The 25,248-nt window shown below is 44.5% G+C and overlaps 1 protein-coding gene across 1 annotated transcript; it reads left to right on the plus strand.

Annotated features, from left to right (window-relative positions):
* The first annotated feature begins 5,454 nt into the window (after positions 1 to 5,454).
* BEST3 (bestrophin 3) lies at positions 5,455 to 24,601 on the plus strand. Its single transcript, XM_033163068.1, has 10 exons — positions 5,455 to 5,508; positions 7,669 to 7,838; positions 10,602 to 10,696; positions 12,169 to 12,402; positions 13,836 to 13,990; positions 15,536 to 15,613; positions 16,544 to 16,696; positions 21,636 to 21,716; positions 22,539 to 22,690; positions 23,647 to 24,601. The coding sequence occupies exons 2-10, from the start codon at positions 7,687 to 7,689 to the stop codon at positions 24,581 to 24,583; spliced, it is 2,037 nt and encodes a 678-aa protein (XP_033018959.1). The 5' UTR covers positions 5,455 to 5,508; positions 7,669 to 7,686; the 3' UTR covers positions 24,584 to 24,601.
* Positions 24,602 to 25,248: the final 647 nt, after the last annotated feature.

Here is a 25,248-nt window from a genome sequence, read left to right on the forward strand (position 1 = left end):
GGGTCCCCAAACTAAGGCCCGGGGTCCGGATGCGGCCCAATTGCCTTCTAAATGCGGCCCGCGGATGGTCTGGGAATCAGTGTGTTTTTAAATGAGTAAAATGTGTCCTTTTATTTAAAATGCATCTCTGGGTTATTTGTGGGGCATAGGAATTTGTTCATTTTTTTTCTTCAAAATATAGTCCGGCCCCCCACAAGGTCCGAGGGACAGTGGACCGGCCCCCTGCTGAAAAAGTTTGCTGACCCCTGCTCTAAAGCAATCATGAGTTGTCATTTTGTCTAGAAAAGTGGGATGTAAATTTTAATGTAACTCGCAAGATTTATTTAAGTATATTAAAGACTATGCCTAGCAGGAGGAGCAAATCTTATGCATGCTTATTCAGAAGCAAGCCCAATTGAGTACTCATTTAATCATTCAACTGATTTATTAGCCACCATATAAAAGAATGTCTCTGCGTGGCCTGCAAAGGAAAACAATAATTTTAAAAATCACATTAGGTATAGTAGGCAAAGAAATACACAAGCAGGATAAAACATTGTTTTTATATGCAACAACTGTGGAAAGAATGTTACTAGCCCAAAGATGAAAGCAAGAAGATTTACCAACGAAAGAAGAATGGCAGATGGAATTAATGGACTACGCAGAACTGGCGAAACTGACGGGAAAAATTCAGAACCAGCAGGATCAGGCTTTTCACAAAGACTGGAATGAATTTATGTTATATTTGAAAGACAACTGTAAACAATTAACATAGCTAGCAGGGTTATAGGAAGTTTTGTAATTAGAAATTAATCACTTATTACCTATTGTAGTTAATTAAGTAATTATATAAGGATAAGATTTAGCAGGAATAAGAACTATAGGAAAATGCAATATATAGAGAGAGAGATTTGGTTTGAAAACCATCAGCCAGGGAGGAGGGAAGTCACAGGCTCTTGGAGCCAAATGTTCTACTTTTGTAAAAAGGTTGCTACGATGTCATGCAAGAAAATATTTGTAAAAACCAATTAAAATTATTATAATTTTTTATTTAAAAAAATCACAGTTCTGTGAAAGACAGTTTAAATACAGCAAAAGCACAGCTTTAAAATCAGATAGCTTTAAAGTCAAATAGATCACTTAGAACAGGGGTCTGCAACCCGCGGCTCCGGAGCCACATGCGGCTCTTTTACACCTTTGCCGTGGCTCCGGGGCGGATACGCCCGTCCACTTCTCCAGCTGGCCAGCGGCAGCGGCCGCCCTCCAGCTGGCCGGCGGCCCGCCCTCCGGAGGCTGAGGGCGCTGCTGCTGTGCTGCTCTGCTCATGCGTCATGCCTCGTTTCTGCCAGCGCAGGTGCAGCAGCAGACAGCAGCAGTTTCCCTCCGGAGGTGTGGCTGCTACTGCTGGCGTGGAGCTGCTGCTGGCTGCTGCGTCGAGGCGACGATGAGGTAGGCAGCTGCGGGCTGGGCCAGGGGCGGCGGGCGAGGGCGAGGGGGGAAGCCCTCTTTTTAAAAATGGTTGAGGAAGTGGCGCCTGTTTCCCTGCCGCTGCCTCCTTCGCTCCTGGTTCCGCTCGCAGCCTCAGACCGCGGCTCTCGCGGGCGCGCGGCTCTCTCCGCCCCGGAGCAAGGCCAGGACGCCCCAAAAGGTTGCAGTTTTTCCTCTGTCCTGAGTGTGCGTTAGGGGAGCCTTGACAAAGCACCTGTTGGCGTGGAAGAGAGGAGTTCTAACTTGGATCTGTGTTCATGTGCAAAATCTATCACCATTGTCATTAAGGGGGCAGGGAACTCCCCTAAAAAGGTTTGAACACTATGAACTACTACAGCCACCTGTATGCAAGTCAGCACAAACATCACAGGCTTCTCTGGTGCAATTCTGTGCTTTATTTAGCAAGAGAGGAGGTTGGAAGAGGTGAGCATAGCCTCTGGTCTGGAATATTAAGGGTAAAAGACACTAAGATTATTGTAAAAGCCAGCAGTCTTCAATTAGACATGGGACAAACATTTAACACAAGTGTGCAGTTGAGGACTCATTTTTTTAAAAAAAAACAACAAATCAAATATTTGTATGCTGTTGCAACCCACCTTGGATCAGGCTGTGACCTGGTGGTGGTCCCCAGGGTGGATAAAAATGAATGATTTTTTTTTAAAAAAAAAAATTTTTTTAATGGATTTTTTTTATTTAAATCAGATTTTTTAAAAAAATTTAAATCGGATTTTTAAAAATAAAATGCAGTGTTATATTTGTTTTAAATGTCGCAATGGTTTTGCGGCTCCCAGTTTTTTTTTCTTTCTTCGGAAACGGGTCCAAGTGGCTCTTTTTGTCTTAAAGGTTGCAGACCCCTGACTTAGAACAAACAAATAAAACACCACAGCATCATAACAATTAAAGTAGAGAGCAAAGAAGTAAAACCTATCAGAGATCTAAATCACAACATAATAAAAATTTAAACAGTGTTAGAAAATAAAGAGAAATTTACATGGCACTGAAAAGACAGACATGTTAAAACTCAAATATTGCTGTGGCAGTGTTTATATTTGCGTGCTATCAGTATGAGAGTAGTATAATTCTAGGAAATTTACAGTTCAATCCTGTGTATATTTACTCAGAAATAATAAACTCTACTAAGGTAAATGGTGCAGATTCTCTACAAGTCAGTTTTAAGATTGTAGTTTGAATGTTCACGGCATACCTGAAGTACTGCAGTGTCAAAAAACTATTGAAGTATCCCCATACTGGAATAAGTGGTTGATAACGACGTCTGGATAGAATCCTAAACACATATACATCTAAGTAAATCCTCTCCCCATTTGCTCATACATTTCTGGCAGGCTTTTGTTCTGTCTGGAAAGGGAAGTGTCTGCTCTTTGCAGTCAGTGTTTTCCTAGACACTGCCAAGAACTGAGCAAGCAGCCGGTGCCCCTGAGCAAAAAGGCCATGGCCCCAATCCAGCAGAGGATCGGGCTACCTACTGCTGCGCTCACTGAAAACCCATTAGCATCTAAAATGTTAGCAGTGATAGCAGTTGGAAAAGTGCTGATCTCTTGATGGCTGGCAAAGGTGGGGCGACTCTGATTCATCCCAGGTACTAAACAAGGCAGCCTTGGGGAACCTGTTTTGCCCTCCAAATGCTGCTGGATTCCAACACCCGTCAGCGTAGATGGTGACCGTAGATGATGGGAGTTGTAGTCCAATAAGAACTGGAGGGCCATAGATTCTCCACCCGAGAGTGCAAGGTACACTTGCCCCTTCTATAGCACAGTGTTTTTCAACCTTTTTTGGGCAAAGGCACACTTGTTTCATGAAAAAAATCACGAGGCACACCACCATTAGAAAATGTTTAAAAATTTAACTCTGTGCCTATATTGACTATATATAAAGTAATTTTTCAATTTTTCCCACGGCACACCAGACAACATCTCACGGCACACTAGTGTGCCGCGGAACAGTGGTTGAAAAACACTGCTATAGCAGTCGTTTGTACACAGCTAATCTACACACACGAGATCACTCACACAGACTGAAGTGCCCGAGTACAATCGTACCTTGGTTTTTGAACAGCTTAATTCTCGAACGTTTTGGTTCCCTAATGCCACAAACCCAGAAGTGAGTGTTCCGGTTTGCGAACTATTTTTGGAAGCCGAACATCCGACTTCTGCGGCTTCTGCTTGGCTGCAGGAGCTTCCTGCAGTCAATCAGAAACCGCACTTTGGTTTCCGAACGTTTTGGAAGTCAAACGGACTTCCAGAACAGATTCTCTGCTTAACTTCCAAGCTATGACTGTACAAAGGTTCTTACTTGGGGTGGAGGTGAAATTCAGTTTTGTTTGTATGGTCAAAGAGAAACTACCTGTTTTGCTCTTCTTGAACCAACACGTGGACTGAAACCCAGCTAGCCTTTCAAATTCACACTTCTCCAAATTTTGTGAAGCAGTTCTGCCACCCAACGACGTGCAAAAAAATGCATGAATATGGAGAAAGTGTGCATAAAAATGCATCTATTAGTGAAACTACCATGCAAATATGCCTATATTAAAGGAAATTGCCTGTAACATGTGTTTAGGTGCATACAAAACTTTTCTCATCAGGGGACATACACACTGAAATGCTGGTGAATGTTCATTGAGTTTGTTTGTTTGTTTGTTTGTTTATTGGATAGTACTGCAAAAATGTGGAGAACTGAATCTAAGAGAAGAAAAATAAGAAACAGGGGAAATTGGCAAATTCATCCATCCCTAGTTCTTGCTGGTGGCCTATATGTTTATTAAGTGGAAAATCTGAATGAACTACTGAATTGATGTATCAGAATAAACTTGGTATCTCTGAGTACTGGAAAAATAGTTGAGAACAATGTCACTAGTAAAGCCTAAAAAACATGTCAGACTTGTCCTGATTCATTCATCTCACATATTTACCATGTTGTATTATTTATGTTAATTAATTCTACTCTGCGTTCCATACATTGGTCCCTTCAAGCCCCAAATAAATTCCTTGAGCCACTACTTCTCACTAGTTCCACTTGTTTCCAAGGAATGAGCAAACCTCCTGCCCCACCAGTCAGACCCCTAACCTTCCTCATCTACTAGGCTGTGGAGGAGAGAGAAAATGCATCACACAATTCCTAATTCTTCCACAAGAACCCTGGGTCATCAAAACAAAGCATATTCACATCATGAGTCAGGTTACAGAAAACACATGCACAAATGACATGTTCAATGTGCATAATTTATTCTAATTGACTTTTTTTTTTCTATTTTCTGCTAACAGGATTGAGGATTTTTTTTTTTAAAGCCCAGAATCCCAGACCTCATACATCTTTCTACTATACAGTCTTCAGATTAATCACATTATTTTTGCAATGATTCTCCTGATCTCAGCAACCGCTGGACACAGGCACAGACAGATTGCCTTCAGAAGAAAGCAAGCAGGCAAGGCAATCCCTATTTATTGATCCAATTCCTCTTGACCAAATTGCACAAGTTTTTAAACTTTGCAGAGTCGTTAAGGGTTGCAACCCAAAAAAGGGGGTCCCATTTGTTTTTTACGCAGGTTGCTCTGTAGCACTTTTAAAAAGGCGGCTCTGGTTTTTTGAAGTTGTTCTTTACTTCTTCTGCACTAGGCAGATGGCAGAAAGGCGGGGGCGGGAATCCAAGCTGAAAAAACATCATGGCAAATCATGCCCACGGTTGGTTCTGCATTCAGACCAAAGGGGGTCCTCCTTTGGATAACAAGTGGAGTGATAATTATAGATTAGAAAAGAGCCAGATCAGCAGCTGCTGCTTGCGTTTGTTCCCTGTTGTAGCTGACAGCAGTGGAGAACTTGGCAAAAACAGGCTTCCAGAAGTGGAAAGACACGTTAACCCCTGTGCTTGTCAGTCCGATACGGTGAGGACTCCAGGGAGCAATTAAAGCCCTGATAGGCTGTGTGCCGAAGGTGGAGAGGGAAACAAAGTGACCTGAACGCGCTTGGGGAACACAGGCGGCCTCGGAATATCATCTCTGTGTTTGAGTGATCTCATCAGGAGAGCAGGTTAGTTGATTTTTATTTTGTGCTTCAGCTAACCTGATCTCTTAAAATGGCATTTGCAACGTGCACACTTGAATAAATATTTTGGGAGGAAATAAATTATGTTTTTTAACCATGCAGCAAAGCATTGACCAGTCCTTCTGCAGCCTTTCTATGCTTGCACGTGGTTGATGTTCTTACGGCGTTTTATTTACACTTGCAGTTCTAGGATACACAGTTACTGTACAACACACACAGAACCCACAGCAGTTATTTATAGTTGCATGACTATAGAGGCATTCGGTGGTTGCTTTTCATGATGGGCAGATTATGGTCTGTTTGTGATTATTTAATACTTTTTTAAAAAGCTTGTGTGGTCAATTTATATGAGCTCATTTACTGGGAGGGTGTCATGGAAGGGCCTCAAAGGGGAAATGACGAATAGAGGTGGGATGAATACTCCTTTCCAATATGAGTTTTAAAAAATCTATTATTTAAAAAAACAATTTTGAAAAGTTTTGAGTTATAAATTGAATAAATAATATGGTATGGAGGCTAATGTATAATCCCATTATCCATTATGTGTGGCTAATAAAACCATGCAAGTCTGCATGCAAGTAAATGGCCTTGAATTTCATGGGGCTTGCTCCCAGGTTGTGTTTAAGGGATTACAGCCTAAATTCCACCGTTTTCAGTAAAGCCAGATTGCAGTTCACGTCTTTGTTAGGTGGTTTCTTAAACACAGCCAATGCATACAGGGTACTGCCAATAACATTGCAACTAATGCCTTTTGTTACTTTGGATCCCAACTGGCTTAATCGGTGCTTTGAAAATGTTTCAACTAGAGGTTCTACTAATGGAACATTTGCCTTGGTTGGGAAACACATCTCCTACTGCTGAGTCTACCCGGCGGATGGAAAGTTGCATTCTGAGCAGCATGTTGAAACCCCAGTAAAAGTCCAGAGGATCTATTGGAATTTCTATGCTCATTGCACCATCATTGCTAATGACATGTTAGATTGGTGTTAGAACAGCTTGAGTTACGTAGAATATATTCTGCCCATTAGCAGGGTTTCCACACAAGTGCAGGATCCAGTGTCTCTTACAGAATTCATAATTTACAGCATATTGTTGTCCCTTGGAGCTACGTAGCTTGGAACAATGTAGGCTGTGTCTGTTGAAATCACAGCAGGCATCCGGATTGTACATGCTGTGAATACTCTGATAACACTGTTCCTTGTGGTGGCTGCTGTGATGCTGTATGACTACCGATTCTGGAAAGAGGGGCCTGGTGGGTGGGTAGTTCCCAGATCCAGGAGACAGCTGGATTTCCTGTTCTGGGTCGGGTTGCACTTCCTCTGAAGGAGCAGGGACACGGTCTGTGGGTACTCCTTGAGCCACCTCTGTCACCAGAGGGCCAAGTGACCTCCATGACCGGGAGTGCTTTTTACCAGTTCCTTCTGGTATGCCAGCTGCAACTATTTATGGACCACAACAGCCTGAACACAATGGCCCATGCACTGGTAATCTCAAGGCTTGATTACTGTAACATGCTTTATGTGGGTCTGCCCCTGTATCCCTTTTAGAAGTTTCAACTAGGGCAAAATTCAGCTGCCAGACTGTTCACAGGAGTAGCTTACTGGCAACAAGTTACTCTGCTCAGTAACTCTGCTGAGAGCTGCACTGGTTGCTGGTTTGCTACCCAGCCAGGTTCAAGGTGCTTGTGTTAATTCACAAAACCCTAGTCATCTTAGGCCCAGATTACTTTAAGAATCATCTGTTCCCTTCAACGCTACCACATGTACTGAGATCTTCTGATGGGGCAGGTGTGGTAGTCCCCCACACCCCTGAGTTTCAATTGTCCTTCACTAAGGAGTGGAAGGAGGCATTAGTGTGGCAGACCTTTCCCTGTGGAACACCCTACCAGTAGAGGTTTGGTGGGACCCACTCCTCTCTTCTTTCAGACCCCCTTTTTAACCAATGATGCTTTTTCCATCTTGTAATAGCATTTTATGGATGCTTTTTCTGATTGCATTCTTATATGTAGTAAACCAGCTTGATACACACACACACACACACACACACACACACACACACATATATATATATGGATTATCAATACACAAATAAATAAATAAAAATTATACGGGTTACCTGTTGTGTTTTGTCTTTCCATTTTCCCAGGAGCAACCAGCAGAGGCGATGACAGTCACATACTCTAGTAAAGTAGCAAATGCCACTTTCTTTGGGTTCCACAGATTGCTTCTCAAGTGGAAAGGAAGCATCTACAAACTGCTTTACAGAGAATTTTTTCTCTTTGCTTCTCTTTACACGGCAATAAGTCTATTATACAGGTACTGGGGGGGTTTTCAACCTCGTGAAAAACTCTATTGCAATCTTTCCTTGGATAATGACGGAGGGATCTGCAACAAAAAGTTTCAGTATGTTGTATTCTGTTCAGGATGCAGTTGTAGCCAACCCTGCCCTTTCTCAGGATACTCTGTTCCAGGGATGGCTAATGTGTAGCTCTCCAAATGTTGTTGGGAGTCCTATCAGCTCAAGCCATCATGGCCAACCCGAGGGATGATGGGAGTTGTCGTCAAGCAATATCTGGAGGGTGAAAGATTAGCCACGCCTCTCAGTGTTATGGCTCCCATCCCCCTCACCAACACTCAAGTGATCTGTGGCCTGAACTATTCCCCCGCTGCAAATGCATGGGTTCCTTCTCCTCCATAAAGAATTTATTTACTTCTCCAAACCTGAATTTCCCCCAGGTCTGCTTGTATCTTCTTGTATAAGGATGGTGCTATCTAGACCACATAAAGATTGGTACTTGAAGAAACATGATTACGTGGGACACAATCCACTAGGATGTTCTCCGGCACAAGCTCTACTGAAGGAGCTGTGCTGTTGTTGTTGTTGTTGTTGTTGTTGTTTAGTCGTTTAGATCACGTTTAGTCAAAACTCTCCACTATGACCTGTCCATCTTGGGTGGCCCTGCACCCCATAGCTCATAGCTTCTCTGAGTTATCCAAACCCCCTTGCCACGACAAGGAAGGAGCTATGCATTATCACTATTTATTTAATCTTCTTAAATGTATATCCTGCTTTTCTCGTGGAACCCGAGACAGCATACAAGTGGTTTCCCGGGGTCTACCCATCCAGGCACTGACCAGACTCAGACCTGCTTGGCTTCAGCAAGAGCATACATGGTCCAGGATCTCTTGTGCAGCCCTCCTGCCTCCTGTTCCAATAAGGAAGCTTCTTTCTAGTAGCACCTTAGAGACCAACTGAGTTTCTTCCTGGTATGAGCTTTCGTGTGCATGCACACTTCTTCAGATACTGAAGAAGTGTGCATGCACACGAAAGCTCATACCAGGAAGAAACTCAGTTGGTCTCTAAGGTGCTACTAGAAAGAATTTTCGATTTTGTTTTGACTATGGCAGACCAACACGGCTACCCATCTGTAATAAGGAAGCTGATTGCCTTGTAGTTATGATGGGTGTCACTACTACACCGACTGACAATGAAATGGAAAAGTCTCTGATATTCAACAGCAAAGGTGTTGTGAAAACAAAGCTTCATCCCTTTATGAAGGCAAATACTCAATTATAATAAGATGTCAATACGAGAGCTATAGTTTCCCCTCCCCCCAATTAGTAATACATTCTAGCAAAAACAGGCCCATTTATATCTTGTGATGGTTTTTCCTATCAAATTTCTGCAAGTAGAGCTTTGAGTGTAGGTTGCTTCGCGAGGTGTCCTTGGCCAGAGCTTTGGGTTTCTTCAGAGCTGGATCACATGATAGCTTCTCCAGGGACATTAGACTGGCCCCATCTCTGGTGACATTTAGGCAGGCAGCAAAAATGTTTTACAATGCTGCATGCTTGCAATGGTTTTTCATTTACTGTGCTCTTGTTTGATCTGTAATTTTCTGTTTTAATTTTGTTGTTGAATTTTAATTTTGTTATCGTCTTCTTGTTCACTGCCACTGAAAGGTGGTGTAAAACTGTTCTTATAAATGAATAAAAGGGGGGGTGCAGTCAGGCCCGTCTTACCCATAGAGGCTAGTGGTGTGGGGCACCAGGTTCTGGAGGGCGTCAGGCGAGAGTCCGGGGAACACCGAGCGAGCGCGCCTGCGCCGAGTGAGCGAGGGTGCGTGCACCGCTCCCACCAAGTATTGACTCGGGTTTTTCCCTTTTAGCCCGCAGGCGCCGAATTCTGTGGGGCGCCAGAAGGCTAAAAGGGAAAAAACCGAGCCGACGCTTGGCGGGAGCAGTGCACATGCCCTCGCTCACTTGGCACAGGCCCGCTCGCTTGGTTTTCCCCCTTTTAAAGACAGGTCTCTTCCCCACCGGAGGAGCTGCCCTCCAACCACTGCCCGCCTCCTCTAGCCCTAAAAAAAAGGTTGACAACTCTGGGAATGGGGGGGCACCAGAGGGATCTTTGCACCACAGCGCCAGATATGCTTAAGGTGGCCCTGGGTGCAATCTAGCCAATTTCATCTTGTTATAGATCTTTTGGGGAATGTCCCGAATAGTAATGAGAGTCGTTTAAAAGCAATCTGCATAGTTTGATCTGGGTGCTGATGTGGACTTAAGAGTTTGCATCTTTCACAGCCTCCAAGATTCACAACCTGCATAAGCTATTATGGCCATTGTTTGATTGATTCCCCCTTTCCCACCATGGATTATATAATCAGATCTCTGTTTTTAATGGGCTGTATTATTACCGTTATACGGAATTGTGTTGTTGTAGAAATATTGTCATAATGCACTGAATATTTATCATTTTCACCCTCGTTGCTAAGCAGGGAACAAGCCTAATTTATACATGTCTCCTGAGAAGCATGCCCCAATGAGTTATATGCCCGGAATAATAGTTGTATAATGCATTTCATTCTGCATATCTGAGATTTTTCCATTCACTTGTCAGTCTCGGAGCAGTGGCTTTTGTCATGAAACACACACATGAGCTTCCTTATCACCTCCTATGCAGTAAATGACTATTAATACTGGTATTCCTGGTTGCCCATATTATATTCTTAATACGGAATTAACCTGCTCTAATTTGAAAAACTAATATTTTTTTTCTTTTTATTTTTTTTGTCCTTGCAGATTTATTCTTACTGGTAGCCAGAAACGATACTTTGAAAAACTGGCCATTTATTGTGACAGATATGCAGAACAAATCCCAGTTACTTTTGTGCTTGGTGAGTATACACACACATATATATATATCCCATAATTACCATGACTTCGTTTAGGACTTCACCAGTAACCTTGAAGCAGGGATGGGCAGGAAGACGTTTGGGATCTACTGGATAGATCTCTGGGTGAGTCATGGTAGATTGGCCCAGATTTCTTACTCCCAAATTGTTTAACAATATTGTTATGTACTGAGTTGAATAGGATCCAAACTGCAGCAGGCTGATTGGTCCTAGAACAATAGGATTGAGATTGCAGCAGTCTGACTGGTCCCAGAACAATAGGATTGAGATTGCAGCAGTCTGACTGGTCCCAGAACAATAGGATTGAGATTGCAGCAGTCTGATTGGTCTGCAGGAGCCACCCAATCCAGCTCCAGGTGGAAGTGAATCCGCATTCCGATTGGCATACAGGAGTATCCCGGAATTAGCCAATCACGTGGGGCCCATTGTGTAAATAGTGTATATAAAGCAAACATTTTGGGGGAACTGCATTCCTCACTACTATGAGCTGAATAAAGAGCATGAAATTCACACTCAACTCCGAGTATCTTTCAAATATTAACTGCACATCATATGCACCAGGGTTGTACAGCCAGTAGGCAGCTCAGTTCACAAGCTGCTCTGATGCTGGTACGATCACAGTGTCAGTACCAGTCTTGAGGACGGGAGACGTGCTAGCACTAGTTTCTCCCCATTTACCAGGGCTGGCAGAGTGTAGCATCCGCTCCAGGCAGTTGCTTTGGGGTATCATGAAAAGGCAGTGAGCTGTTACTTATTTAAATTATTAGGATTGCATTTTTACTGCTAGGGATGAGGAGGAGGAGGAGGGGAAGTGCTTGTGGAATTTTCTGTCTCTGTTGCCAAAATAATATGCCTGGCCTTGGGTGCTGTGCACCTTGAATTGTGGCGTAGGAATGCATTTGCTGCTCTGTCGTGATATTTTCCTGCTTCTTTCTTTGAATGTTCCCGTAAAGACATCTGACTTCACAAAAGAGCTACAGCAGTGGAAGAAAAACTCCTTTGGCCCTCCAGACATAGGAGCCAACTCCTAGGGGCCGAGGTCCTTTCAATCCCCCCAATAAAATATTTTGAGGGCCCCACCCCCCCTAAAGTTGATGGACATTGCCATTCAAATGGTGTGTGTGTGTGTGTGCCACATCTTGTGATCAGTTATGCATGGCAGGGCTTCCCTGCCCCCCAATATTTTATTCAAGTTGGTACCCCTGCCTCCAGATGTTACCAGACTGCAACTCCCATCAACCCTAACCATTGTGCTTCCTGACTAGGATGGGTGGGAGTCCAGAAGCAACAGGAGAGCGACAAGTTCTACTGAGTTATAGGCCCCAAGTGCTTTCCATGAGGGAGTTGTTGTAAGCCTAGGTGTATATTTTAACTGCGCACATTTTTTAGAAGAGCCAAAGCTTTGTGATGATTTGCAGCAACGAATGTGAATCGGGATCTTTCAAAATCTCCAGGCTTCTATGTTACTTTGGTGGTGAACCGTTGGTGGAACCAGTTTGTAAATCTGCCGTGGCCAGACAGACTTATGTTATTGATCTCCAGTACTATCCAGGGGAAAGACGAGCACGGCCGCTTGCTCAGAAGAACTCTAATACGTTACGTGAATTTAACGTCCGTCCTCATCTTCCGTTCAGTGAGCACAGCTGTCTATAAGCGATTTCCAACAATCGACCACGTGGTAGAAGGAGGTATTTGTCCATTTCTTTTCTTCTCCATCTCGGCTACGTCAGATGTGGCCATAACTGAGCAGGGGCAGAATCTTTTGATGTATCAATAACGTATATATAGACAAGGCACAGGGCCACATCCAGGGGCGTCGCGGGGGGGGGGCGGTCCGGCCCAGGTTCCAGGGGAGGGGGGGTGACACATGGGCCATAGGGCCAGCCCCGCCCCGCCGGCGGACCCGAGCAAGCCGCAGAGCGAAGCCACTCTGCCCCGCGGCCCGTCTGGGGTCCGTCCGCCGGCGCCGCTATGGGGCTGCCCTGCGCAATCAGGATGGGGAAGCCCCAGGAGCCGGCGCTCACTTGGTGGGTTGCAGCTGGAGCAGCAGCACCGGCGGGATGGACCACGTAGTCCATCTCAGCCGGCCCTGCTGCTCCAGCGGCAACCGAGCACCGGTTCCTGGGGCTTTAAAGCAGCACGGAGGGAGAAGCCCCAGGAGCCGGCGCTCGGTCGCTGGGTTGCCGCTGGAGCAGCAGCACCAGCAGGATGGACTGCACATGCCCGGATTTCCGGGCATGCGCAGTCTGTGCTGACGCATGTGTCGTGATGTCACGACGCATGCGTCAGGTCACCCCGCCCCCAGGGGGGTGCCTCAGCGCGGCAACGCCGCCCCGGACACCCGAGAGGCTTCCTACGCCTCTGGCCACATCGTCAGAAAGAGAAGCAGCACTTCCGTCCTCTTCCTGGGAATCGCTTTTCCAGTTAGTAAGTACTTAGGGTGATGCATGAACCATGACAATCATGCTAAATGTAGCATTATAGGAAATGGGATTCCAGAAGCAGGTGCAGTTTGACTTTAAGAGCTTAGATTCAAAATGGTAGAAACCCATCGTTAGAGTTTCTGTCAGAGGCCGGGCGCCTCCTTCCCAAAGCCCAGGAAGCTTTTGCCCGGCTTAGGGAGGATGGTGCGATGCTCACACACACAACAAACTCCCCCTCCCCCCCAAAAAATTGTCCTCAGAAGCTGGCATCTCTGGTTCCCCTACTAAAAAATTCACCGCATGTCACTGCTATCCTCCACATTCTGCACCAACTGCTACCTCCAGACCAATCCCAAAGGTGGCTTGGGACCACCATATATATGCAGCACACAGCATGAACTGTTGCTTCTCTTTCTTTCAGGTGAAACTGACAGTTTTTAGTTTTTTAGTTTTTTTAACTACACCTTGACTACAATTTGGTTGGGACATTGAAGGTCATATAAAACTGCTTCAAGAGCCGATTCATCATCCTTGTTTCAGACATAACGTTTGACTATATGAAGGGGTTTATGATCCTTTTAATAATACATGAGTTCAAGCAGAAATGAGTAAGGTTGTTTGGGGTCACGTGCTTCAGAGGATGTGTTTTCTGAACATATATAGGAGATCCAAAGCCAACTCTATTTCTTTATAAACAGGTTTTATGACACCAGAGGAAAGGAAAATATTTGATGATCTTAAATCTCCCCACCTTAAATACTGGGTCCCCTTTGTCTGGTTTGGAAATTTGGCAACGAAAGCACGACAGGACGGAAGGATCAGAGACAGTGTAGATTTGCAGACCCTTTTGATCGTAAGTAAGCCAACACAGCTTAACGCCGTAGGGGGCGGGATGTGCTCTTTCCTAAACATGCCTGTTTTACGTATATAAACCATAGCCCTGTCTCTTTCCTTTCCATTATATCATAGTGACTGAGTTTCATCCTACACTACAGTATACCAGGGCTGGCTCTAGATCAGATGACACCCCAGGCAAGGCATCTTCACACCATACCCTTCCATTGGTTCACATTTCAAATGCATTGTTTTCATTGCATTTGTAGTCTATTGCAGGGCAGCTGTCAGGCTTGAGTGTGGGGCAGACAAAGTGCCCACTAGTGATTCTCCTCCTATGTTGGCGAGCCGCCTCTGGCTTACCTAGCAGCAGTACTAGGCAATCAGGTCTGGGAGCCGCCATTTAAATTTCCCACAATGACCTCACAGCAGTGTCATTCTAGGACTTTGTGAGACATTAAAATTGCTGCTCCTGGCCCCAGGAAACATGAAAGGTGTGTGTCAGGGATCAAAGCATTGCTCGGGAAGAGAGGGGGGAGAGCACAGGTGAAAAGGCAGAGAGAGAAGCTTGGGATTCAGCCAGTCAGGGGGAGGAGAGTAAATATCGAGAGCAATTACCGATAATAAGTACAGATACTTCCAGCCCCAGTCCTCCTGTACAGACGTCTCCGGAAGAGGAAGAAAGCCCTCACACTGTCAGTAGCAGACAGCGGGAGGAACAAAGGGGGAGACGTAAGCGCAGACGTCATTTTAGGGCGACTAGAGGCTTTCTTTGCTGGAAAAGGCGCAAAGACTCTAGTCTGGAAATCTGTTAGATAGGAAGTAGTCATGTTTTATCACTCTGTAATTATCAATGTCTAATAAACAGCTTTTAAGCTCAACGCTTGAGCCGGCCGTTACTCACAGCAACATCAAAGGCAAGAGCTGCCGATGACAGTGTGTTTCAAAAATACACTGTTATATTGTCAGCTGTCATACACAAGTGACCTCCTCTGGTCTGTAGCAATGATATGATTTAAAGTTCAACTGAAAAATCCAGGATATAATTGCGTAGTTCAGGCTGCAATCCTATCCACATATACCTGGATGGAGCAAGCCTCGTTGAATTCAAGGGGACTTACTTCTGAGTAGACATGTATAGATTGCACTGTTGATTTCATAAAATGTTACTATTTGGCTTTAGGTTTTCAGCCTTAGGATTCTAGCACCAAGACCTGCCATTCCCCTAGGCCAGGCATAGGCAACCTTCGGCTCTCCAGATGTTTTGGCCTACAACTCCCATGATCCCTAGCTAACAGGACCAGTGGTCATGGATGATGGGAAATGTAGTCCAAAACATCTGGAGAGCCGAAGGTTGCCTATGCCTGCCCTAGGCAATCCAATGCCTAAACCAATCCTGCTCTGCTACTCTGTGACATCACATCAGCTAAACCAACTGCAGCCAGAGAGTCTGTTACATCACTATTACTACCAAGCTCCACCATGCTAATAATTGTAAGAATGTAGTTGTTCTCTTCAATGACCACATCAACTTTGTGTTCGTGTTTGTTTGTTTTCCACTTAGGAGATGAATCGTTATCGATCCTGGTGTAGCCTGCTATTTGGTTATGACTGGGTCGGAATTCCCCTGGTGTACACACAGGTACTGAAGTGAAACCTTTTCCAATATACAGAAACAATGATGAATGGTGGGTAGAGATAGATCTTGGGGTGCTGAAAAGTTTAAACTTAAATGCAGTGTATATTCAAAGCCTGAAAGGTTTGTGTTTCTCCCTCCACCTCCTCCTGCTTTCACAAATAGTTGATTCCATGAATGGGGATCCTGTGGCCTTCTAGATGTTGCTGGACTCCAACTCTCAAAAGCCTCAGCCAGATTGACCAATAGCCAAAGATGGTGGTAGTTGGAGTCCATCAACCACAGGTTCCCCATCCTGGTTTATTCACTTCTTAGAGCTGAAGTGGAATTGGAGACTCAGTAAAGACCAAACCCTAACAGCCCATCTTGGAGCTGCTCTCCCACTGCCATGTCACATTTGTATCATCTTGCATGAGAATGTATTGCACTGTAGGTGGCCAATAGAACTTTGCACGTTATATACATATATATATGGCACACTTCTTATACAGTAACTATATCCGTAATAGGGATGCAAGTGGTGCTGTGGTCTAAACCACTGAGCCTCTTGGGCTTGCAGATTTGAAAATCGGCGGTTCAAATCCATGTGACAAGGTGAGCTCCTGTTGCTATGACCCGGCTCCTGCCTACCTGGCAGTCTGAAAGCAGTGCAAGAAGATAAATAGGTACTGCTGTGGTGGGAAGGTAAACAGCATTTCCACGCACTCTAGCTTTCGTCAGTGTTCCGTTGTGCCAGAAGCGGTTTAGTCATGCTGGCCACATGACCCGGAAAGCTGTCTGTGGACAAACGCCGGCTCCCTCGGCCTGAAAGTGAGATGAGCGCTGCAACCCCATAGTCGCCTTTGACTGGACTTAACCATCCAGGGGTCCTTTACCTTTTACCTTTACCTTATTATATCCATAGCAGTAGCTTAATGTGTCCTTAATTCATTTCAGGTTGTAACACTTGCTGTCTACACCTTCTTCTTCACGTGCCTGATAGGACGCCAGTTTTTGGACCCTGAACAAAACTATCCAGGTCATGATTTAGATCTTTATATTCCTATCTTCACATTGTTACAGTTTTTCTTCTATGCAGGATGGCTAAAGGTAAATCGCTACTATAGTTTTCCAGTGTGTTTGGAATTTTCTTGTGATTTTTTGTTCAAATTCAGTGAGTGAGATTTCTTCCAGCCAAGTCAATGGAAGTAAAGGGCCCCTTGAAAAAGCTATCTATACTTTTATTGCTCCTCTCCTCTCCTCCCCACCCCCCACCCTATTCCCCCTCTCCCATCCCCTTGCAAATCTGCTCTGGAAAATCTGCTCTGGAAAGTCTGTCCTGTCACTCAGATAGAAGCCCATTCTAGTCACACGAGGTGACCCCTGGACACAGCCCACTGTGTTTTATGGAGCTCAGCCAACAGCCAACATCCATGTCTCATAGTTCAAGCTAGGCTAAGATAAAAAAAAGTCTGAATATAATTGTCACTTTTTCTATTTTAAAAATATTCTATAAAGCTTAAAAGCACACCGGCTATGCTTTTCAGGCTTGCAATCTGAATAGACGCAATTACAAAGTAAAGGGGATGGAGAGAGACACTTAGCAATTATTCAGCATACAGCATCACATATTGATTTAGGCAGTGCTTTTTTCTGGGGGGATGTAGGGGTACACATACCCTGAAACATTTTGTGAATCTAAGTTTGGTCTCATTGAGGAGCAGTATTTCAATATGAGTAGGAAAATGAGAGTACCCCTAAGCATTATTTTTTTAAGGGGGGGGGAAGCACTGGATTTAGGCAATACCAAAAATATATAGCTATCCAATGTGCTATGTCTCTTACGATGATCTGAACACATTCACACTGCTGATAGTGCATACTGCAGAAGGTTTGGCATTTACGATGGCACTGCGAGAAGCATTTCTGGATTGCAGGCTTCTTGCAAATTCCAAGTACTGTATTATGCACAGCATTCTGCCCATTATCAGCCACACCAATGTGTCGAGCCACTTGTAGCTCAACTTTGCAAACAGCCCCGCTATCAGCAATGCAGGTTTCGGCAGTTTTATACGTAGCCTAATATAAATTGCTGCAAGTGTTATTCTGTCTCTTGAAATCCCACTGAGAAGGCTATGTATGTTGTGTATAGAGGAATCTGCCAGACTTGGATTTCACAGACTATTTCATCAACCGTAGTAGAAGGGTGGGGGGCTTTGAGGCTGCCTTTTAAGGGCAGGAGCCCACTCAATGGTGCTTACAAGATAAAATAATAATAATAGGAGAGAGAGAGAGAGAGAGAGAGAGAGAGAGAGAGAGAGAGAGAGAGGAGTGAGTTGCCAAAGCTTCCTGCTTCTATCATAGTGGATATCACATATGAAGAGGGAAGTTACTCTCCAATCATTGTCCTACAATGTACAGTGGTACCTTGGTTCTCAAACTTAATCTGTTCCGGAAGTCCGTTCCAAAACCAAAGTGCGCTTTCCCATAGAAAGTAATGCAAAACTGATTAATCCGTTCCAGAATTTTAAAAACAACCCCTAAAACAGCAATTTAACATGAATTTTACTACCAAACGAGACCATTGATCCATAAAATGAAAGCAATGATCAATGTACTGTACTGTAAAATAAATAAGACAGTATTGTAGATGATAAAAATAAAATAAAAAGTATTTCTTACTTGCACTGATGATAATCATTGTTTGGATGGGGGGCTTTTATCCATTTCCGCAGTCACACAATCAATCAATCAATCAGTAGCTGAACTGGGTTCTACACAGTCACAAAAAACAAATCAACCAAAAAAAGCCTCAAAAACAAAAACGCAAAATAAATAGCAAAAACAAAAGCTCCAAATACAGTGGTACCTTGGTTCTCAAATGTAATCCGTTCCAGAAGTCCGTTTGACTTCCGAAATGTTCAGAAACCAAAGCATGGCTTCTGATTGGTGCAGGAGCCCCGGAAACAATAGCCAACAGCCACATTGGATGTTCGGCTTCCGAAAAACCTTTCAAAAACACTTACTTCTGGGTTTTCAGTGTTTGGGAACCAAGGTACCGCTGTATATGCATCTCCCCACTCTTACCAGAGCTCCATAATGGCATGTACACCTCATTGCAATAGACCATCCTTGGAAAGACAAAAGCATACATGACTGTGGAAGAGCTCGTGTCTCCCCAAAAGGGTACAGCCACTGTCTCAGATGAAACCTTGCCATTGCACAGGGGCGGGGAATGTGTGCCACTCCCTGATGTTGGTCTCCAACTCCCATCAGCTCCAGCCAGCATGGCCAATAATGAAAGGAAATGGGAGTCATCTAGAGGGCCTCAGGCTTGCCATCCCTGCCAGAGTAGACTCCTTGCCAGGAGCAATAGGAGCAAGAAATGCTGAGCATACAAAGGGCCGCCATGATCTGTGGGGCTGTGAAGGCCCTTTCAGAAGCACATGGACACACTGGTGCAAACAAATAGTTCGTGTGCATGCCTGTCTCCCAGGAATCCTGTGAGAGTTGTTAGCTAGTATGGGGCTGTCCACAGAGTTGTGAAGATGGACATGGGGACTAGTACATACTTGCTTTTCCTCGGTGCCTCTATAATATCTGCTTAACTTGTACATTAGCAAATAATCAGATTGCGGCAACGAAACAGTAACCCTCTGGTACTATTCTCCTCCAGAGAAAATTGATCCTCTAATGGTGCCTATTTAGGAACATCAAAATATATGTTTTAATCTGATTTTACCATATGAAGTAATAATAATTATATTATTTATACGCCGCCCATCTGGCTAGATTTCCCCAGCCACACACTGGGTTTCCCCAGTACGGTATGTTATGTTTACATTGTAACTCTCACACATCTTAAATCCTAGATATGGGGCAGGTTAGAATCATAGAATTGTAGAGTTGGAAGGGGCCAAAAGAGTCACCTAGTCCAACCCCCTGCAATGCAGGAATCTCCCCCCCCCCCCAATGTGGGGGGAAATACTTAAAAAATCACAGCCCAGTCCAACTTCATCATAAGAACTTCCTAATGTCACAATGCAACTAAAAAAGTAGCAGCACTTCCAATCTCCCTGTTAAAAGCCCCGAGGCAGCCCACACCACAGGTCCTTCTTGCAAGTACAGTCATACCTTGGAAGCTGAACGGAATCCGTTCGACTTCCAAAACGTCTGATAACCAAGGTGCGGCTTCTGATTGGCTGCAGGAGCTTCCTGCAGCCAATCAGAAGCCGCAGAAGCCGAGACAGACATTTGGCTTCTGAAAATTGTTCGAAAACCAGAACACACACTTCCAGTTTTTGATTGTTCGGGAGCCGAAACGTTTGGCAACTAAGCCATTCGAGATCCAAGGTACGACTGTACTCACTGAGTCAAACTGTCCCCTCACTCTCTGACAATGTCTACAAAGCAGACCTTATCATAGTGAAATCATGAGTAGGAATACACCCTCTGCTGCATTTTTTTATCAAAAGAGGTTTGTTGAGGTTATGCTGCTGGCCCTGGTAACGATGTTAAAACACACGTTACTGTCCACCTGATACGACAATGTGAAGAATGCAAAAGAATAGTGTGTTGATCTGTTAACCAAAAATAAGTGCAAACATAACAAAAATAACAATGTAAACCATAAAGCGTCACAGCCTGGAAGGAGAAGTTACAGCACAGCTTCAAAGGTATCATACAAAGGTTCCCTCTAGAAATAACAAAGATAAAAATAAAAGTGTTCTCCTCCTGTGAGTTCTATCCTCATTGAAAATAAAGGTTCTATAAAGTCTTAGATGAAAGGGACATTTCAAGTTAGTTTGCAAAACAGGTTATTTGAAATCATTGCCTGGCTGCCAGTCATTGCTGTTATGTATAGGACAACAGTCCCCCTCACATGAGGCCCTTTTAATCCCACTTTGTGTTGTCCTGGATTAGTCACTAATCTGTTCAGTTCTCATATCCAGGCATCCTAAAATAGCACTTAATTGTCCTGGTTTGCATTTCTTTTCAGACTGTGATATCATGTGCCGCATTGCCCATGGCAGATGAGCCAACGCAATGTTTCCCCTTGTAGTCACCCTCCTTTATATCTTCCACATTCTTTTAAGGATGCCCTGCAGTGTGATTGCTTGTTCACAGATATCTGCCTAGCTAGGTAGTACAGCATGTCTCATTGTCCTACTTCTGTAGCATCTAGTTACATAATTGTTCGTAAAATCGTAATTCATCTTGAATCCACTGGCTTCGTGCTGGGATCCACTGCACTCTTGAGCCAATCCTTCTGCCATCACAGGATGGTAAGATGGGCCCAATCTAGACCCTTTCATCATGTTAGCCCAGGAAGTGACATAACAAAAGGAGGCTTTCCTTCCTGAACCACCCACCTTCTGATCTTGCCGTCATGAGCAGGTGGGCTTTCGAGGTGATATTGGTCTCATGCTGGTCTGTTAAGCCCCATCACGGCTGACCAGGGGATTTGGATTCTTCTACCCAACTCATGCCATTCCTCTCTGTAACTGGCAGAATCTGTCAGATTTATCACAGAAAACCCAGCCTCTTTGTATACTTTACCTCCCCTACTCCAACAGATTTCTCAATCCAGTAGATCAGGTGCCACGTGCTGCAAAATCCACTTGGGAAAATGTGGAGATTGCACAATCACCTATCAAAAGCATCGTCCTTACCCTCTAGGGCAGGCATGTCCAACTCCCAAGAGACTGTGATCTACTCCCAGTATAAAAAATCTGGTAGTGATCTACCCATTGCAATTGGAGGGAGGAGGAGTGTGTGTGGGGTGGGTGGATTGCCCAGTTGTTGAGCTTTTTTTGGGGGGGGGAAGATTGCAGAGAGTTTTTTCAGCTTCCCCCCCATAACTTTTGTACACAACAAGGATCCCGCGATCTACCAGGATCAGCCAGGGATCTACCGGTAGATCACGATCTACTCGTTGGACATCCCTGCTCTAGGGGATTGTGCATTAGTACAAATCTGTAGCATAAATATCTTTTGATATTTCATCTTTTGGTGATGTACTTATATATACGCGCAATTCTAATAACAGGTTGCTGAGCAGCTCATCAACCCATTTGGTGAAGACGACGATGACTTTGAAACAAATTGGTGCATCGATAGGAATCTGCAGGTGTGACTTTTGTTGTTGCCACTTACAATTATTTTCTTCAGCTCTGCAGCAATGTAATTTTTTTTTCTGCCGTGGATAATATTGCGCGATGCCCTCCTCCCACATTTCACAGATTAGACTACAGACATATTTCGAACACTTCTTCGCAAGCTCCACTTCAACACATTGCTGAAGGCTCTTCACTGCCTGCCATGTTCATTTATTTTGCTGTAACTGATCCTCCACTGATTTCGGAGCTAAGAAGCTGATTGTTCTCTTGGCAAAAGTACAGGAGAAACACATCATTACCCTACAATATGCTATCATCAAGAGTTCCATTTTTTCTTTCTTTGCTTCAGCTGCAGTATCTGAAATGTCAGGCTGTGTGCTGCATGGCTCTTTAGCGTTCATATGCATGCATTTTTCCTACAGCAGGTCTCTAGACCCTAGTAAGCGCTCTGACCAATGGTGGCATTTTCTCCTCTGAGATTGTCTCACTTTCCTCTGGTTTTGGCCATTGGCTAGTCTGGACAGATTGTAGCTTAAAACTACTAGAAGGGAGCTCTTTTAGGCATGCTCAAAGCCCTGCAGACACCCTGTGGTAGCAAATCCGCCCTACTCCAAACAGCAACCGCTTCACATATTGCTTCTGAAATGCCCACATTTCAATATAATTTTGTCATATGGTTCAAGGAACTGCTGCTTGGGGAAAAATAATGACACGGTCATGTTGGGTGTTCTGGGTATGAATAGTGCAGTTCATTCTATTCTCTAGACTGTGGCCAGAGTTTATTGCGCCTAAAACTGCATTGCAAGCTTTCTAATTCATGGCCATTGTTCCAGGTTTCACTTCTGGCTGTTGATGAAATGCACATGAATTTACCCAGAATGAAAAAAGACATTTACTGGGATGATTCCTCCGCCCGCCCGCCCTACACGCTAGCAGCTGCAGACTCCTGCATTCCATCTTTCCTTGGATCCACCATCGAAATGCAGTATGCAAGTCTGCGGTCTCCTATCATAGTTAGACAGGGTCAAAATGGTTCCTCGTGGGCCCAGTTTGTTCCGTCATTAACAGCCCAGTCCTAAAAGAATTCAGGCTTAGACATACCTAATTCTTGATACAAGATACCAGATGTCAGACTATTAAGAACATAGCTCTTTTGTCTGATCCAGCAGAGCCCTTGCTATCGCATGCAGTCTCTCGTTTCCAGTCACCAGGCATGCACATGAGGGCAGCAGCACTCTCTCACTGTTGCTTTCCGGCAACTGGTATTCTGGACAACGTTGCCTCCAATCCAGTGTAGGCAACCTTTAGCACCATGACTAGTGGGCAGATTCATGTTAGAGGAAGTTATCGGTGACTACTAGTCACTATAAACTACAAGATATTGTAGGTTATTACAAGATGAAAACACAAGTACATAACTAAAACAAATCAGCGGAACAATAACCCACCCTTCCCACAGACACATATTAAAAGCCTGCAGAATATTAATCAGCCAAAGGCCTGGCTGAAAAACGTTTTTGTCTGATGCCTAAGGATAACAAAGGCGCCAGACGAACCTCCCTGGGGGAGAGCATTCCACAAATGGGGAGCCACTACAGAGAAGGCCTGTTCTCATGTTGCCACCCTCAGGACCTCACATGGAGGAGGCATACCAAGAAGGGCCTCAGATGATGAGCATAGAGTCTGGGACAGTTTATATGGGGGGGGAGAGGCAGTCCTTGAGGTTGGGCTGTGTTTTTTTTAATGTTCCCCTCATAGAGTTCCCCTCCCAAAGGTTTTGTTGTAGAAATCCGGGGGGGGGGGGTTTGCAGAAGTTGCCTCCCTTTTATTCATGGATAATGCCACCATGTGTGGATGGGGCCCCATAAGGATCCACACACTAAGAATTGAGTTCATTGCTAGCAATAGGGATGATAACTGCTTTCATGTTTTAACTTGCAGCCTCGGTGATAGCCAGTTGCTTCATGGAGAAAACTGGCCCCGGAATAACGATAAACCCAGAAGGCAGCATTCGATGCTGAAAAAAGTGAAACGGTTCATGAGTGTTCGTGAAGGCTCTCCTGCCCCAACAAGACGGTCCTACCAAAGGCAGTCGAGTGAGAACTCTGTTTTCTTCCCCTCTCACGAAATGCATCACATTGGCAAGTTGCTAGAAATGCACTCCAGGGGGAGACGTTTCTCCTCAAACAGCATGAAAAGCCATGAGAGGGGGCACGGGAGCATGGATCTTGGAGTCATTAGAGAAAGCAGCAGGAATGAAGGTCTGGAGACAGGCTACCAGTCTGGTGCGGAAGAAAGCCTAGCTAAAATGGACTCGGCAGCCATTGAAAAGATGGTTGTTGAAAATGAAGACAGATTGAATTCACAAATAAACAGGGACATTAACATCCTGACAGAAGAAGACTTTGACAATCAAAGTGAGTCAGAGACTGATTCCGAAGCACCTGTGATGACCCACTGTGCTCCCCTGCACAGCTCTCCCACAGATTTGCTCAAATCTCCTTCAAAAATTGCACCACCTCATATGGGGTCTGGGCAACAGGATTCATCCACTGGTGCAAAACAGGAAAAGGAACCTCACACCCATCAAAGCACCACATCCAGCAACCTGCCAAATAATCAAATGTGGCAATTCCCATATGTTTTTACTTGCCATGCGGCACCTAGGACAAAAACTGAATCTCTTTCAACAGAGTCTGGGACAATGCCTGGAGAAGGCAGCTTAAGTACTGAGAGCACTCCCACTTCTTCTCCTTCTACTGCTGCTGCTACTAATACATTTGACATAAGCCACTTACCAGAACAAGTGGATGCTAGAGAAACTGATATCCTTTATATCGCTGAGTGTAGCAATGAGAAAAATAAAGGACACCTCTGACAAACTGGAGAGCACCAAGATGTTGTGCTGCTAACTCATGCCGCGCAGGACATCTATTTTTTAACAGCTCACCTCAGGGCAGGCAACAGCTTGCAGGCAACATTATGCTTCACCAAAAGCCTCAATATTGATAATACAATTTGAAAATATTTAATCTTATCTTGGTTTAATTATTCGGGGTAATTTAGCTCAAACTGAACAGTAAATATGAGATACAGGTGGGCATACAGGCAAGTGCGCCATTTATGCACATTCAATATGTGTGCGACCGTGTCTACACCCATTGCACCGAACCCGGAAGTGACCCAGAAACGTCATAAAGACGTCACTGAAATGTCACTAAAAGGGCAGAATGGGGGCGGGGTGGGGTGTTTGCAGGCTTTATTCAGTGGGTTTCAATTATATGCGATTTCACTGGCGCGTGTGTTGCCTTGGAACATAACCCCCGCATAAACAGGGGGCTGCCTGTATCTCAACTGGTGTTGTAGCTTCTTTAAGAACCACAGAAAAGAGGGCAGAGGCAACATCAGCAGGCATATTTTTGCCCATTACTGGGACATTGTGACTGGAGAAGGGTGGAAATTCTTCCTCTGAGCCCTGTCCATTTTGGCAACTGGTTGACATTTTACTGGTGCATTTCATTCCGTATCATTTCTAGCCTGTTT

This window comes from Lacerta agilis, chromosome 10 (genome assembly GCF_009819535.1).
Source record: "Lacerta agilis isolate rLacAgi1 chromosome 10, rLacAgi1.pri, whole genome shotgun sequence".
Lineage (NCBI taxonomy): Eukaryota > Metazoa > Chordata > Lepidosauria > Squamata > Lacertidae > Lacerta > Lacerta agilis.